Consider the following 16,934-nt stretch of genomic DNA (forward strand, 5'->3'; position numbering starts at 1 on the left):
CACCAAGAGCTATAACTCCGTTGCAGTTTACATCCCAGCTAGGATCTGCCTGTAGTAGAATGTAAACAGATCGAAGAGTCTCTTTATACTTGGTTAAATACGAGGGATGATCAAAAAGTTCACAAACTATCTCTATATCTACAAAACCACAATTCAGATTAGAATGAAATTCGGTACACACATAGCCATACACAAGGTTATAAAAAAAAAAAGTTTCTCTCCTTGTTTGTGACAATAGGTCACTTGTACTTGGAAGAACTCGTTCAACAAACGACTGTACAATTTTTTGTAAGTCATCACAGTATCATATAATAATTTGTACACAGTTTATTGAGATAAATGAGTTCCTATAAAGCAAATACTTAAATCCAGGTAATTAAATTTGCAGGTGTTTTGTTGTTACAAATGTTGTAAATTTCATGCTCCCAATTTAAACCAAGTGTACAACGCTTGAAAACGGTCTCGGATCCAGCAATTTTTAAAGAGGGGGTTGCCGAGATATGGACAAATTAACTGTTCTTGTCATAAAAATTAACTCACATGGAAAGAAATATAAAACTCTCGGAAAAATCTTTTAACTTTTGTGACAGAAAGATTCACAGACTTGTATGGAAATATCTAAGGTTGTGCTAAATACTATCTTTGTTTTATGGCCTTTTCTTTTTTTTTTTTCTTTTTTTCTTTTTTTTTAAAAAGCGTACCCCCAGTACGAACAAAACAGCAAATACAAAATAAACAAAACCAAACTAAAAAAAAAAAAAACGTTTCAAAAAATACGGAAGCCTTAAAATTGAATGGATTTGTATCATTTCCGAAGAGTATAAAGAATTTTCTTTAAGAATTTGAAAAACTTTTTTGGGGGTGGGATGCGGGTGGGCTTGAAAACAGAGTTACATGTTAGTTCCTTCAGTAGATCTAGATATGATAAAAAACGGTACAAGTATAGCCAACACAGCCAAAGATCGCGGGAATCCAATATCATATTAAACTTCGCATGCTACATACAAGATCTAGATATATAAAAAAATATTTTCTACCATTCTGTCATAAAAAAGTATAATAGAGAAATTTTGTGAGAATCTCTGTATTCAATAAATAAGTGGGATTACAAATACAAATGTATATAATCTCGGAAAACGTTTTATCCCTCTCACTCTCCAAAAAATAAAACAAGTGATTCCGCCAATGCAACTTACATCATTGTAAGATGATTGATATTTAAGCCCATGTACTCATTTCTTCCCTTATGTAATAATCATCTTAAAGTTCAAATTTTGCCAAGGACGGTATATTTTGTTTCTATAAATATAATTCATTACATCATTTACATTTATGTCTGCAATATATATAATCACTTTGAGCATCATTACGTTATATGTGTTTTACAGCATGTATATTTCAAAGTTTTGTAAATGGGTTATCTTAAAGATATCAATATCTTAACAATTTATTTTCCAAAAATAATGAAAATTACTTTACATTGCGATAGCAAAATTCACAATTGCAGCTTTGTTTGGCACATGTAATTATCAAAGAACAGAAACTAATTAACTGAAATGAAATATTTTCAAAGAATAATCTTTTATACATCCAGTTGATAAAAATGATAAAATGATAAGTATGATATGGTTTGAACATTATTATCTTTATGAATTTTTCAAATTCAACATACATAATCAAGTTAGTTGAAAAAAATATAATTTGAGACAAACAGAACCACTTAAATTATTAATTGTTACATGTACAGTTGCCTTAACCAAAAAGTTTTTATTGAAGCATTTATTCCGAAAGAGGTTACGTTTTTATATTGTGCATTGTTCCTTCTGAGTTATTTCTTTATGTTCGCTATGCTGAAATTGAAGCTGTAATAATATATGTGGTAATAACTTTAAAAATATGAAATGATAAAACAAATAAATGAAACTTTTACAAACCTATCATTCTTTACATAACAATGTGCTTCTTTTACCAGTATGACAAACAATGAAGGAATTTAGATATGCCGACCAACGAGGAATAACTCTTGCTCCAAATATATCGAAAAATATAAATAAGAGTCTCTGGCTTTTTTTTCCTCTGAACAAGATCGCCGATTAATGTTTATCTCCTCCTAGACTGTGACAAGTTTCTTGTTTCATTTTCAAATGTGATGTTGTAGTCAGAAGCAGAAAAAAATTTATTTTAGAATCAACAACTTTCGCTAAACTTTGAGTGTGTGACGCAATTGTCTTCTAGTTTCGAGGTATTTCAAAGTGTTAGACATGGTGTTCGATCTATAGGCGTCCCAGTCTACACTCTGTTGTAGCCGAGTCTGTAGATCGTCATCTGTTGGGTACGGACAAAGCTAGAAAAAAAAAAGAAAAGGGACAATACCAGTTGAACAAACTCAAAGATTATCACTGAATAAATATATTTTGTCCACTATTAGTAGTAAAGATTTCAAGAATTTGTTTAGTTATGGCAAATAACGGTTTAACATTTATTAATTAAAACATATACAACTAAAAAGAAATATGTAACTTGAAATTTTAAGTAAGATTTATTAACTGCTATCATTTTATTACAGGAATACAGCTTTCAGTTCTTATTATCAGTTGCTATTTTATTATATTATATTTTTTATTTCAATTGGAACATGTGGAAGCGAAAGATATGATTATGTTTCACTTAACTAGAATACGGATGAAAATTCTGTTGTATTATTTTTTAAAATTCAAATTAATACGGCTACCGAGCAGTTCCTTTTTCTTCATTCCAGTGCATGAAAAAGAAATACTGACCTCTTGTCTCATTTTCGAAAGAAGCTTTTCAGGTGCATGTTTGAGGTAAAACTGTTGGTCTATGAGTATGACGTCAGCACCGTTACTAACGATACTAAAGCTTGTCTTCTGTTCCAGTATCAGGTCCGATAACCCCTGTATAATAAATGCGGTAAATTGAGGTTCATTATATTTGTTTACAAACAATACAATGATTTCATAGTTTTGAACAAGAAAGCAATTTTAAGTAGAGAAATCAATATTGAACTTACAAAAACTTGGCCTTTTATTAATGTCTGTACTCGAACAAATTCTGGATTCAAATCTGCTAGCGTTAATTCATCTGGATCCTTAAAAATAATTCACTTCTATGAAAATAACTGAATTGTAACCTAAAAATGTCTGAATTCCATTTTAAGCCTGTCTTTGGTAATGTAAAGCATTTGTGATCTTCCAGATAATGCATCTTTTTCTCAAAACACCATGGACAATCTTTCTAAATTTAATTGAAATTGTTTTTTATGAAGGCTTTTAGTTTCCATATTTACGAGACAAAATTTTAAAATTTTGAATTCTTTAATGTTACGTTGTTTTTATGAGAATTCTTCTATTTCAACCACAGGACATTCTTTACTATGAAAAAAAAATTATTAACATTTAAAACTTAAAATCATTATGATTCTTCTCTAGAAGGACAATGCATACATTTATGTCTCTGTCATAAAAGTGTTTGAAGTGTTCTGCAATCAGTATTTGATGGAGAAGACAAAGCTTTCTTTAACTTTCTTCAAATTGAATAAAGAAACAAATTTTGGTGTTTCAAGAATATCACCTTCACCACATTATCAAGGTCATCCTGAACAGTCCTTGTTTTCTCTTCAAAACCCATCATTTCCCTCTCTTTCTCTAATATACTTTCTCTGCGATTTGCTGTAAAACAATTTAGTATTACCGATATTTGAATCTAATTTAATTGTTAGAAATAAAATCAGTTTAACTTTTAAATTCAAATTAACTGGAAGTATGATTAAAGATCCAAAAAATTATGAGTTAAAAACATTTTCTCACATTGTCTTTCTTGTAATTTCTTTTTTGATGGCACTGGTGCTAAAATATCAAAAGAGGTTTCTTCCCTTTGTAATCCAAACCCAGGATGTCTTTCAGATTTATTCATATTAGAAAACAATGGATTGTCTTCCTCATTTTCTTCTCCAGAAGCTTCAGATAACTTCGGCAAAAGTCTTCTTTGAATATTTTGAAAAGATGTCTTCTTTGAATTATTTTCCTTGATTTCTGGCAAACCATCAATAAGTGGTGTTGTTGCCTCCGATTCCTCAAGCTTTGGGTCCTCGCCTGGGTGGATAAATATTTTGTATTTTCCTGGATACTCTTCAAACTGATTATCTTCATCATCCACTGTGTTTCCTTTTAGGGGGATTTTTAATTCCGACAGTATATGACGTCTGAGTACGAGACGCTTGGCGTAGTTATCCCGCTTTTCTTTCTCCGTCACAAACTTGATCTCCTCTGTTTGATAAAATGGATCGATATATTTACATAGATCTCCAAAAGAAGACTATTTATCAGTGATCATATATGCTCTTTTTTGTCGATTTCCAGTTTGAAAGGAGAGAAATATAGGTAACAGTCAAGAGAAAACAGGTAGCTTACTTATTATAGAAATTTCTATTGTCATAAATAACTTACTCTTTTGTTTCCATTCAAATGGCATCACTCTTTTCAATCGTTTGAGTATACTTATACTTCCCTAAATTATCAATGAATTATAATTTAAATCAGTATATTCTTCATCCCATTTTATAACTGACAGTCTGACACAGAAAAATTAATTATCTTTACAAGTATTCAATGAACACATCAAGTAAATGTGATAAAATATACCGATTTCACGATGACTATCCATTGTGAGAGATTCGTTTCCTTGACGATTGTGGCACCACGTCTGAAGCAAAAGAAAATTATAGCGTGATACCAATAGCTAAACACAACTAATTCAGTCTTGATTTCAAGATTGTTTCCTCTATTTGCTTTTAAAATTAGAGTGACCGATTGGTTGGTATTTAACTTAAGTAATTAAAAGGTGAAAATAATACTACAACGTCTTCTTCACGCATGAAATGATTTTTCTTTTTCCAAGTAAATTATAAAAATGGGAAGAGAAAAGGGAAATGCTTGTTATAAAACATATGGAGATAAACAGGCGCAGAGCAAACACGGACCTCAAAAACATCAGAGGTGGGATCAAATGCCATGAAGCATCCTTGTACAAACACGATAAAGTCTTATATACTATATAAGTTCAACTGGTAGCCATACTTGAAAAACAGGAAGTGTGTTTTATCTCCAGCATCCGGTAACAGGTGTATTGGCCAGTTATGGAGGAATGGTAGATGTCTGAAATAGAATATGATAGAACATGCAACCTAAGTATATCAATAGTATGGTTTTGTGTTTAAAGAAAAGGACAACCTAAATCACATAATTATTTTATTTTAGATAACCTGGAACAAAATGTTTATATATAACAAAGAAAATCCATTAATGAACAATTATTATGTATTTATTTTTATAGCCAGTGCTTGTAGCATTTTGAAGGCAAATGTTACCTTTAAAGTTTATCATGAAAGCAAACCACTTTGGTATAATTTTCTTTATACGTCAAGAATAAGGAAAAAGGAGTTTAAACACATTGAAAAATAACGTCTATATAAGAAACATTATTAAACCCTTCTCTCCTTTAATACTATTGGGCAAAAAGAAAACGTACTTGAATAAACTTCACCATATCAAAATACTTCACCGTATCAAAATAAGTATTTTGATACCCCCAGATACTCAAAGGAAACCCTGTTAAATTGTACAACACTCTTATTTAAATATCTCCTGTATTTTTAGATCTCCTTGAAGGGTAATGTGGGTCAAATTTAATCCCTAGTGTCAACAGTGTACCTGAGGAATTTCTCCTGATCAGGGTCCTGTATACTGCGGACCCCTCCTGCCATAAATATCCGCTGGTAATCCCTCCGACCAATGCTCATCAGTTCACAGGGTTCCTTTGTGATGATGGTGCCCTGTCTTCTTATGTTTAGAGTCAGGGCAATTTCCTAGACATAAAAGGATATTGAAAATAAATCCTTTCTCATCAATTGTCATAGTTAAGTTTTTAAAAATGAAATAAAATAAACCGTGAATGACGGTTATGTGTAATTATAAAGCAAGAATCTTTTTAGAAATAGATGCAGGATAGTTGTTTTTTTTTCTAGAATTCTCTTCAACTAGTAAAATCGGAGAAACAAAAATTCATTTCTTTTTTCCTAAATTCAATTTATCATACAACGCATATATGATTTTCATGTTCTACAAATATTCAAGTTTGACACAAGGTATATCATCAAAGAAACTATAATGACAATACACAAGACTAAATTCATAAAAACATTATAGTCGGGCCAAAAAGCAATTTCAGTTGGGCAACAACCCAGCATTTTCAGTTTTGGGGCATTACCTTGTCACGCAAAAAAAAGGCTTTGGAAGGAACACATGCACAAAGCAGTTTATACAAAAAAACCGGCCAAAACAAGTAATTTATTGACAGTAGACGGGAGTAGAGGACATAATTTCTGAATCTTTTGATAACTACACTGCCTATTGCATTCTAATTGAAGCTGGGACAACCTACACCAAAGTCCATTCCTTTTTCCAGATGTTTGATGGGACGGGCGTATGAATTTGGATCTTCCATAACCATGACAACAGCTAAAAAATAAAATGCCTTTATAAAATATCAGAGGACAGCTATTATTAATTTTTTAAAAATTAAGTGTTATACTTGTAAACAATTTTAACTTTATTTCAGGGTACATACATGTTTCTGTCATTAAAATACATGTATGAGCATTGGCAATAAATCTAATCGCATGAAGAATACTATTACCAAACGTTTATATTATATAAGAATGAATTTGTAGATTTCCTTTTACTTATACATATAAAGAAAGAGTCAGGTATCTGCCTTACCAGCACCAGAAAGCATGAAATAATACGAAGAACCCGGATGTCCTTGTCTTACAACAATTCGCTTGGCTTCAAACCTGTGTTAACAACAAAAGTTAAAAATATACGATAAAGAGTGAATAATTAACAAATACATTGAAAAACGAGCAAATTAAACACAGATTTGTCATAAATCTCGTAAAAGCTCACCTCTCATATTGTCCTACTTCAACAATCATTTTTTGCATTCTGTTCGGATATGCAGCAAAAGCTTCAATGTTGCGTAGTGTCAGAAGAGCCTTAAAAAGTAATTTTACTTTGCATTCTTACATGATTGTCTCTTATTTGACAAATGAAGGACCCATTTCTTGGTTTGTGATTTAAGTTTTGCTTTGCACATAAAACAACTTAATTTTTTTTTCTCGAAGAACATGTAGTCCAAAGTTTTGAATTATGTCAGGTGTATTTTAATAGAATACCGATAATTTTTTTGTTATTTACCGAGTAGAGCTCTTGTTCAGTTCGCTGTGAGGGGGGTTTTGATAAAATTCTTTTGGTCTCCTCTGGTACTCGAATCTATAAGAAAAAAATTACGTCTATCAATATATGTATTCACTAAAACGAAGATCATCTGCAGAAATGTAATTTAAATAGAGTACTAGTAGTGATACTTGTAAAATCTTTCAGCAAAAATAAGTTACAAGGACTGATTCTAAACTTTTCTTTAAAAAATTTACACTTAATTGTATTATGCATGTCAAATGATAATGCTTGAACGTTCAAACTTAATTAATTTCTGTACTCTATCATTGCCTTTACCTATGGCCTACTTACAGACTTTTTGGCTTTGTATTGTGACTTGTCAAACATGAGATCTGGTTGGTTATCATAATCATGGAAGGTAAGTCCCTTGATGTAAGGGGAGATGTCGTCATCATCCTCCCGAAACCTAACATAAAGAACAGCATTAGAAGTTTTCGTGTCTTTCTCAGATTTTTTTTATTCATCAAGAAAAATTTTCAATTTGATAATCTCAAGTAGCCTTGATGCACAAAGTTTAAAAAAATCAGCCGTTTTCTCAAGAGTGTTCAAAACACACGTTTGTTGTGTTAAATCGTGTTGAATTGGGAATGGCATTTGCTAGAAAAAAAAAACAGTGCAGTTTACTTTTCGTACTTGGTTACAACCATTCTTATTAACAGTTTTTAATAGCTTCATATATTTTCCAGGAACTCGTGGGTACATGTATTTTTAAATTTGTACTGCTTATAATATCATATAAAAATCACTGTTTTACTATTGCAATTTCATTGCATTTAAAAGCTTCATATATATTTTAGCACAGCTTATTTTTTTTTATAAGACACAAATGTCGAATACAGATACATTGTATGTCTTACTAATCAATTCATGCAAACGATGATGTAATATTAAAAAGATTATTTGACTTATTGTAAATACATAAAAGTCATTTTAGAGAATTTATACAACTGTGAATAAGCAAACTTCTCAAATGCTAAAAAATCGTTCAGGCAAAGAGTGTATTTGACATATCCTAATATAAAAGATATTTTTTTCCATAAGATATGAAATATAAACTCTAATTGTAAAAACATACGCTATACCTACCTGAGACTGTGGGTTTTGGCCAAGCGAGAACAGAGTATAGTAAGTCTACCAGCAAATCGAAACAAGGAATAAAGCTTTCTCTGAAATAATCAAAATTAAGCATATAATTCTTACCTAAAGTTATGTAGCCGATACCACCTTAGAGTTATATACACAGTCCTAGCAATTTTCTTAAATGAAATTTTTCTCCTGAACGCCTCTCTTTCGCGGTAACTATGACTGTGGAAAAGTTTTGGGTATGTATGTCTCTTTTCGATTCTAGACTTTTTTGAAAGGAGCCTCCTAAATGTTGATGCAGCAACTTTGACTGTCGCTGCAGATTGCATATGCTTTCTATCAGGTGAGGTACCACGTGACAAGTTTGCAGCAGACGACTGAGAACGCGACATTTCGCGCTCTTCTGTTACACTCTCCAAAGCAAGAAAATAACTGTTAGTCAAAAGTGTTGGCAATTTTCTACGTCCTGTTCGTAATTCCCGTTTTTGCTTGTCAATTAATTCCTTTTTATATTTGTCATATATCTCTTTTTCTTTTCTTTCTTTAGAGCTATCCAAACTTAATCTTCGTTTAATGTCAGCATACTCCGCGTAATATGAGTGCCGCCTGTTGAAACTTCTTGAAGAGTCCACGGACGAGAACATTTTATTGTATTCCATATTCTAATATAAATCTGATTACCTTTTATTGTCGTTTAAACATACATAAAACACATGGTTTGTTTAATCAGCACAAGGAAATGTCCAATATATATCTCTTTCTTCTTTGACAACTTAAAACGTTTACAATATATATTAGAAAGGTAATTCCGTTAAAATGAAGCAGTCCTCTGTGTATTACACGATATAAAACAACAGACCTCCTATAATCTCTGACAGGTGAAAAAATAAAATAGAACCAAGATTTACACCGTATAGAAAGGGTCCTCATTACATTTTGTGTGTTCTTAAGAAAATGATACTTTGAACAAACCTTGATGGCTTGTGTCGATACCATAGAAATCAATCTTGTGTATTGTTCTAAATGGTATGCTCTTATGTTATTTTTCAAGGCTCAAAAGAGAGCTTTCAAAAGCATTAAAGGGAAAATCGGCACCAGACGTCAACGAAATTGTCAGAATACACACAGTAATGAGATAATTTTGACGTGTGTAACTCAAAAGGGGTTTTGAATTTTCGATCTAATGACAGTCTTTATTATCTGTGAATTGGCTTATTGTGTGTACAAATACACTTGTCTTGAAAAAGGTTACGTATATTTTTTTTGTTCTTTTACTATTTACATTTTCAGAATATGAAAGGTAATTATGTATATGTTTAAATAGCCTTCAGATAACAGAAAATTGCAAATTGATGATAACATTAGCAATATTAATCATACCATGTATTTAAAAAGTAATTAAAACTACAGTATAGTATCGAATTCGTACTTCATCTGAAAAGATGAAATAAGCAACCTATACTTTAAAAGCCATGTAATTTGCAATCAATCATAATTCTAAATTTAGTAGAATATTAAATTTTGTACGAATTTAATGTATAATTCTAAGCTTAATTGAATGTTCCAAATTAGCAATGAGAGAAGGACCTGAAAGTACATTTTAGGTGCTTGAAAACTTTGCCTTTTCTCTCTGGCCTATTTGTACATTTCTTAAGGAAAGTAAAATTTAATCAATTTATATTTAAAAAAAAAATTATTTGTGAGGTAAAACCTGTATATATAAAACCATAAAAATTAAAAAAGTATTTTTCAACATTAATAATAAATAAAATAAATTCTAGTTATAAAGCTAAATTTTCTATTTGTGTGTTGTAACATAATGTAAATAAAATTTCGGTTTGAAATATTGAAGAGTGATTTCCAGGAGAACAATGGCATCTTTATGAAACAATTGAAAAAGCTTCCACGAATATGCTCAACATATTTCATTGTTATCGTGAAATTTTTGTGGATTTTGAAATATTTTCTTGTCCTAGATACTAAGTATATAAAAAATTGATTATAAAATTTAACTAATTCAAAAGAAAATTAAACCATGAGTATGTCGTTTTCCATCAAGCATGCCATCCACGTGAATTCGCAAGGAAAATAAACTTGACTTTTTAAAACATGTTTTCTGAAGATTGGCAGTTATAACTGAACATAAATGTATAAGATTTTGTGCAATATCTCTATTTGTTTTAGGGTAAATACACTTGGCTTTATGAACCTGGAGTTTTATCTGTTTTAATACATTACATTGTCAACAAAGAAATTACTCTTGGCATAATGAACCTCCCTTTTTAAAGTTTCTTTATAATGTTGCCTCCTGTGAAAGTTTTCCTTCAATCAAATTATGTTACAGTCTTCCTGTTTCATATCAACTAGAAAGAGAAACAGTAAAACATTTTGTTCACTGACCTTATTTCATCTACAGTTTCAATGATATATATATAACTGCATAAAAGATATTGGAGGAAGCTGATAACTATTCCCATTAACTGGTGTTATCAAACTACGAAGAAACTATCTATTCTATTGATAAAGAGACCGAACTGACGATTTCTCACGTTTGACAAACAAGGAGTACAAATATCGTCATTAAATAACCCACCTAACAAGTGTTACGTCACGACTTCGACAGTCGCGTTCAAAATCAATGTCCAGAATGTCATGATAAATCCAATTAGTCAAAATAAAATAATTTTTAACAGCACAAAGAGTTTTCATATGATGTTATCCTGAAAGAGATTTTGAATATTATTCATGATTCACAATTGACCTTCATATATAATGTGTTAATATCGTCATTGCATATACATCAGGTCTACATGTCACTTACTTTAAAAAAAATGATACAAATGAAAAATAAGATTCTAAAATAGACAGATTAAGGATAATTTTATGCTGGAAATGTTTCATTCAATACTATATTTTTAAGGCTTTGTTAAAGAATCTGTGAATAACTGGTGTGCATGGAATGCCACAAATAATTGTTATTATATTATATTCTTAAACTTTTGCTTTTTTACAATAAACAAAAATGTTTTTATATGATAGGGCGCCTTTCAATCGCAAGTGATACGTTTATACTAATATGTGATGGTCATTCATTTGAGAATATCAAATTTATAACAAAAATAACAACAGAACTTAAAATGAGGTCATTGAGCATATCAAATTCAAACAATTTTAATAGTATACGTAATACTGTACTTTTTGTTATATCTTCTGGTATGCAAAATCATGGACTTTAATTTCTAAAACATGTAGCTCAAATACCTATATCACATTTGATTAAAATTAGTTTTTAGTATTTAACATTATACAGTTTAAATATAACCAATCAAATAAGGCGAAACAGAAAAGCGACTCCAAAACCTCCTCCAAAGCTGCCAATGAGTGTATGATTAATTTATATATTTATTATAAAGATTAGCAAAAGAAAAGCAAAATTTGATAACTAATTATTACCTTGGTAAGAGCAGGGGTCCCCCGTTGGTTTACAACTTTTGTTTCTTACCTTGTGTATTTTTATTAAAAAGATTCTTTAAACGTGAGAAAAAGAATCTGCTTGCATATAACGACATATAGATGTGTTTGACTGGGAAATTTTTATATTTTTGATATTTCATATGTACATTTTTTTTATTAAAAAAAGGGGGGGGGGGCATACTTCAGGTGCCTGTGCTTTCAATCACAGGTGATAAGTTTATACTAATACGTCATTTGAAAATATCAAATTTATAACAAAAATAACACCAGAACTTCAAAAATATGGTCACTGAGCATGTAAAAATTTAGCAATTCTAATAGTATACGTAGAAATGTACGTATACATATTTTTGGTATGCAAAATCATCCATGGACTTAAATTTTTAAAACATTTAATTCGAATACCAATATCACATTTGATTAAAATTAGTTTTTAGTATTTAATATCATATAATTATAGACTCTTAGTTCTGTATATACATTTGTAGTTTATTATTTCAAAGAAAAGATTGATAAATACATTTAGACTCCTACATTAAAAAGATGTCTGAATTCGTTAACCTAATGATCGAAATATTATATGTTTTATAAGTCATGTGGAGGGCAAGCAAATGTAGGGGAACATTTAGCTGAGTTTTGAAGGCTATGGAATCTAAGATATTTATGCCATTCTATGATACTGATCATATTAAAAGAGATATTAGCACGACATGTCTGTCTGGAACATACTTAGCTTATGCAAGAATGGTGATGATGATCGCACTTAGACTTCATGAAAAAATACATTGACGTACGTTCTATTTATGTGTAGATTCTTTTTTGATCTTTTTTTCTGATCCCTCTATAGTGGGGCAATTCAGATAACGATTACATACATTCATCATGTATATGACATGAAGATAACAAGTCATTACTAATGTCTGCTTATCCGTACTCAGACACAGTTTTAAAATTTCAGTTTAAATCGTTGTCTACTTCAAGACAAATAGCATATTATTTTAAATAAGGCGTCGCTGTCCAATGGTCTCTGTGTCTTGTTTGTACAGGATCAAGGAAGATTTTGACAGGATTTTAGTGTCAAGAAAAACAACACAAACCAATGGATCTATTACATCTGGTCATCGATTGGATAAATTCTTTGAAAGATTCAAAATAACAAATAAAATGTAGGTCAAAGTTACCTAAGATTCAGGCCAGAAATTCAAAAATAGTACTGAAATAAAAATATTGTTTGAGACGTAAGGATTTATGGGTTTTTTTTCTTTCTTTCTTTTTAAAATCCTGAGAATTCATCATGAAAACTCTTTGGCAATTCGTACAGCATGTCAGTATTTTTAAAAATGAGATTATTTCCTTTGTAATTTAAAGTCGCCCCTTGGAGCAGTGGTAGGGGCATTTGCTATAGATGTGTGAAGAGGGTTCAAATCTTATTGCAAGACGTTCAGACTGGTCCTATGAATGAGAACGTATGAATTGAGATCCCGATATATATAGCCGCAGGTCCGAAAAAAGTTTCATCATTACCAAAAGGTCCTAAGATTAGTATAGGTCTGAAATATGCAGATAAGTGTTTATCTTTCAACATGTCTGAAAATATATCGAACCGGACGCTTAACCAACAAATTTTTTAATTGAGATAAATGGTGTAAAAGTTCCTTACAAAGGCTTCTTAATCATGCAAATATCGATCGCAGTTTTAGAGTACTGTGAAATCAAAGTATTTTGCTGATCTTTTGGTAATGACACTTTCCATTTTAGCAAAACCTATCGGGAGATAAAACAACGGATATTTGATATCATGGTTATGGAAGAACCCTCGAACCCACACTGCGCACACAAAAACTTGCAATGAGTACATACTTTATTATTTGAGTTCGGTTATATTAACATATAAGGCAATGACGGGTGTAACCGGTCAATAGGAGACGTTTACTTCTCAGATGCATCTGATCCTACCTCTGAAATTTCCAGGAGTCTGGTTTTAGTATCATATTTACAGAACTGTATAGTTTATTGATTTTTTTTAAAATGATTGTTTTATTATCTTCACCTTTTTCCATAACTTTACCGATTTTTGTGCATGTATCTCAAAAGCACATGGCAAGTATAGCACTACTTGTATGACGTTTAAGTGTTAAGTAAAATTAAACCTTATATTAATTTAGACAAACGTTCACAAAAGGGTGTGGGGTTCATGCTAGCACCATGATTTTGAAAGACTAATTACAACATACTTTGCAGAATCAGGACGATCAGGAGAAAAACAAAGGGTATTTGAAATGGTCATGGAAGAGCTTTTGATCACACCACTGTGCACACAAAATCTTGCAATGGATATCAAACTTTATTAGAAATAGCAGTACATGTATTTACTTTGGTGCCCTTTATATCTCAAAATGATCAAAAATCAATCTAAAATGATAAAAAAATCAATCTAAGCATAAATCAGGATTTTAAAATGATTTCTTCAGTACACACAATGATAAAAATTTAACGGAAACAAAAAGTGTATGTACGATGGTTGTCCAAAAAAGTTCGTGGACAATGACGTGTTTATTAAAATAAATGGTTCTGTATGAAACTTTTGTACATCAAAATATTTCTTTTGAAAAAGAAGAATGATTTAATTTTTATTGATGGTACGTAATATTTTAGTAAAAATCGGGGTCTTTAAAGGTCGCAGATAGAGCGCACGGACCAAGGTTAAAATGTCATAAACTCTGATAAAAAGTGTTCGGTTTAAAATGATTTTTTTCTATATAAAACGAGTCAAAACTTAATAAAAATTATATGTAACACAAATAAAGAGGCTATAATTATTTTTGATATCTTTTGTATTGGTTACTATATAGACAGTGAAATGTCCAATCAAAAATTATGTTTTAATACGGTTGAAACGACGTAAGAGACAAAAAATTGTTTTAACAACTCAAAGTTATTGAAATATATTTAGTTTATTGATTTGAGATTGGTTTTATACGATTTTTCAACGGTGTGTACAAATTTGAAGACACTACAAGACTTAAAAAAACATGTAATTTGCTGAAAATGAAGATTTCTATTCATGACGTTGTTATACATCTAGCGCAGCGTCGGACTGGGCTGTGCAGTTTGTATATACAAACTGTTTATATTGATGACGCTCGTAATTTTTTGTGCATTGTTTTGAATTTTAAAAATCAAATTAATTACTAAGTATAACCAATACTTAAATATTATCGCCATCACTTGGAAATGTGGTGCCATAAAAAAGAAATGTAGTGCGTGTCCATGAACATGTGTTAAAATTCAAAATACAAATGTTTGACGTTATAATGAAATTAGCTGAAACGTCAGACTGGTCCGTGCGCAGAAACCGCCACATTTAATGACCCCGAATTGTTTACAAAATAAGTAAGTTCCATTAAAAAAAATTAAATCATTCTGACTTGGTTTTTCATAAGAAATATTTTGATATACAATAGATTTATATATAAACCATTTATTTTAACAAACACGTCATTGTCCCCGAACTTTTTGGACAACCCTCGTATATAAGTAGATATTTTATGTCGTTTAATGATCATAAATAAACTGTTAAGAAGTAATTAAAGCACATTTTATATATTCATTATTATCAATGTTGCTAAGAAATTAAGGTGTATTCAAAGTTATCAAAAAGAATAACATTAGATGCAAAGAAGCCAAATCAGTGAAGTATTTAAAATTGTCACAATTGCGTTTAAGATAAATAAAGAATAAGAAATGAAATAGCATCAGGAATAAACGAGAACCTTGATTTGAACTTGTCTTCGCTTATAGCATTATTTAGTAAATTGCAGATCGCATTTTCTTCATTGATAGTAGTTTAAATAATTAGAAGATAATCATATCATTATCTTAATATAAATTTGTGGATTTTCATTGTCAGGTTTTCTTTTATCATGGTCAATTTTATTGCGATTATTGCTGCTGTTCAAGTTAATATCAGAATTGAATAATTATATTTAATTATATTGAAATTCTTCTGACTCACCTTTTTGATTTCGTGTTTAAGTTTGAATGGATTGATGATTTTCTTTTTATCCTTGCTTTCTCCAAATGCTCTAGAAATAACGGTTCCTAAGGAAACCGTCGACCTTATCTTAGACCAACGTTCCATCTGCCCCTCATCTGCCTCTTTTTCGTCCACAATTTTATTCCAAAACTTCTTTGAGATATTGAAAGATGTGCTGAATTTTCGCAGAATCCTTCGTTTTCTTGCTAGAGCATCTTCACTATCTGGTCTCAATGTGGGAAGTCGAGGAAGACTTTCAGCTGAAGACACTTTTAGAAATTTTCCAATGTCGCCTTCGGACGGGTATCGCAGCTGGTTTTTGACCCTAACATGGGGGTGACTTTTGCTTCTCTTATCTTTTCTATGATCTCCAGATCGTTGTCTGTTGTGACTATGACTTAGACTACTCAAAACCTCGAAATTCCTTGTTCTCACGTCTTTATCTCCAATATGCTGTTTGTGCACCATTGTGCAAAAACCACTGTCGCATGTAAATGTTTCACTTATGAAATGGAAAAGATTTATGAATCTTTTTTCCCATTTAATACTTACATTCAAACAATCCCCGCAGGCCACTGCTTGAAAATCGAATCCATTAAGTTTAATTAAGCTGCCTTTGAATAACTGTTTCTATTGACCAATTATAATCTGAATCCATATAAAAATATAAATGGCCATCCTCAGCCTTCCTTCACCCAGTTCATGTCAATAATTACATTTCTTTAAAAATCACTGAATTGTGTATTTGGAACTTTTCAAACTAATCCCCTCTCGTTTGTTTAAACACTTGGAGACTTAGCTTAAATGTAACGGTTTCAACTGTATGTTTGAACAACCGTAACTTCGCAGTTTTGCGGAAGCACCAAATTAGATGTTAAATAAATGACACGAGGTCGTTGTCTTCGGTAAGATCTCTCGAACTATGTGCACTGCAACAAGTTCTACATCTTTCTCTGTCTTCTGAAGGGCCAGGTGTCTTTGGCATGAACGACATTATCAGTTTATTTAATGTATCAAATTCTTTG

General features: G+C 30.9%; 1 protein-coding gene across 2 annotated transcripts; it reads right to left on the minus strand.

Moving 5' to 3' along the window:
- Nucleotides 1-1,893: 1,893 nt before the first annotated feature.
- LOC134272175 (uncharacterized) lies at nt 1,894-16,377 on the minus strand. Of its 2 annotated transcripts, XM_062754435.1 has the most exons (16): nt 15,889-16,377; nt 8,403-8,482; nt 7,608-7,722; nt 7,275-7,349; nt 6,984-7,072; nt 6,798-6,871; nt 6,460-6,536; nt 5,730-5,884; nt 5,097-5,174; nt 4,662-4,722; nt 4,467-4,527; nt 3,828-4,286; nt 3,592-3,689; nt 3,032-3,109; nt 2,781-2,915; nt 1,894-2,344 (listed from the first exon to the last, which is right to left on the minus strand). In XM_062754435.1, exons 1-16 carry the CDS (start codon nt 16,375-16,377, stop codon nt 2,201-2,203), a joined length of 2,268 nt encoding a protein of 755 aa, XP_062610419.1. In that variant the 3' UTR covers nt 1,894-2,200. The 2 variants fall into 2 exon arrangements, with proteins under 2 accessions (XP_062610419.1, XP_062610411.1); XM_062754427.1 differs by lacking the exons at nt 8,403-8,482; nt 15,889-16,377 and adding an exon at nt 8,517-9,264 and having other exon boundaries at nt 1,895-2,344.
- Between the last annotated feature and the right edge of the window lie 557 nt (nt 16,378-16,934).

This window comes from Saccostrea cucullata, unplaced genomic scaffold (assembly GCF_032062105.1).
Source record: "Saccostrea cucullata isolate Sc308-1 unplaced genomic scaffold, CSIRO_AGI_Scuc_v1 ctg696, whole genome shotgun sequence".
NCBI lineage: Eukaryota > Metazoa > Mollusca > Bivalvia > Ostreida > Ostreidae > Saccostrea > Saccostrea cuccullata.

Bases quoted from the DNA above. Each gene is read 5' to 3' on its own strand.
- LOC134272175 (XM_062754435.1), bottom strand. From the start codon at position 16,377: ATGGTGCACAAACAGCATATTGGAGATAAAGACGTGAGAACAAGGAAT. The intron at 4,723-5,096 runs GTATGGCTACCA...CTTTTGCTTCAG, and splicing joins ACACACTTCCTGTTTTTCAA to ACGTGGTGCCACAATCGTCA. The intron at 4,287-4,466 runs GTAAGTTATTTA...TTTATCAAACAG, and splicing joins ATTTGAATGGAAACAAAAGA to AGGAGATCAAGTTTGTGACG.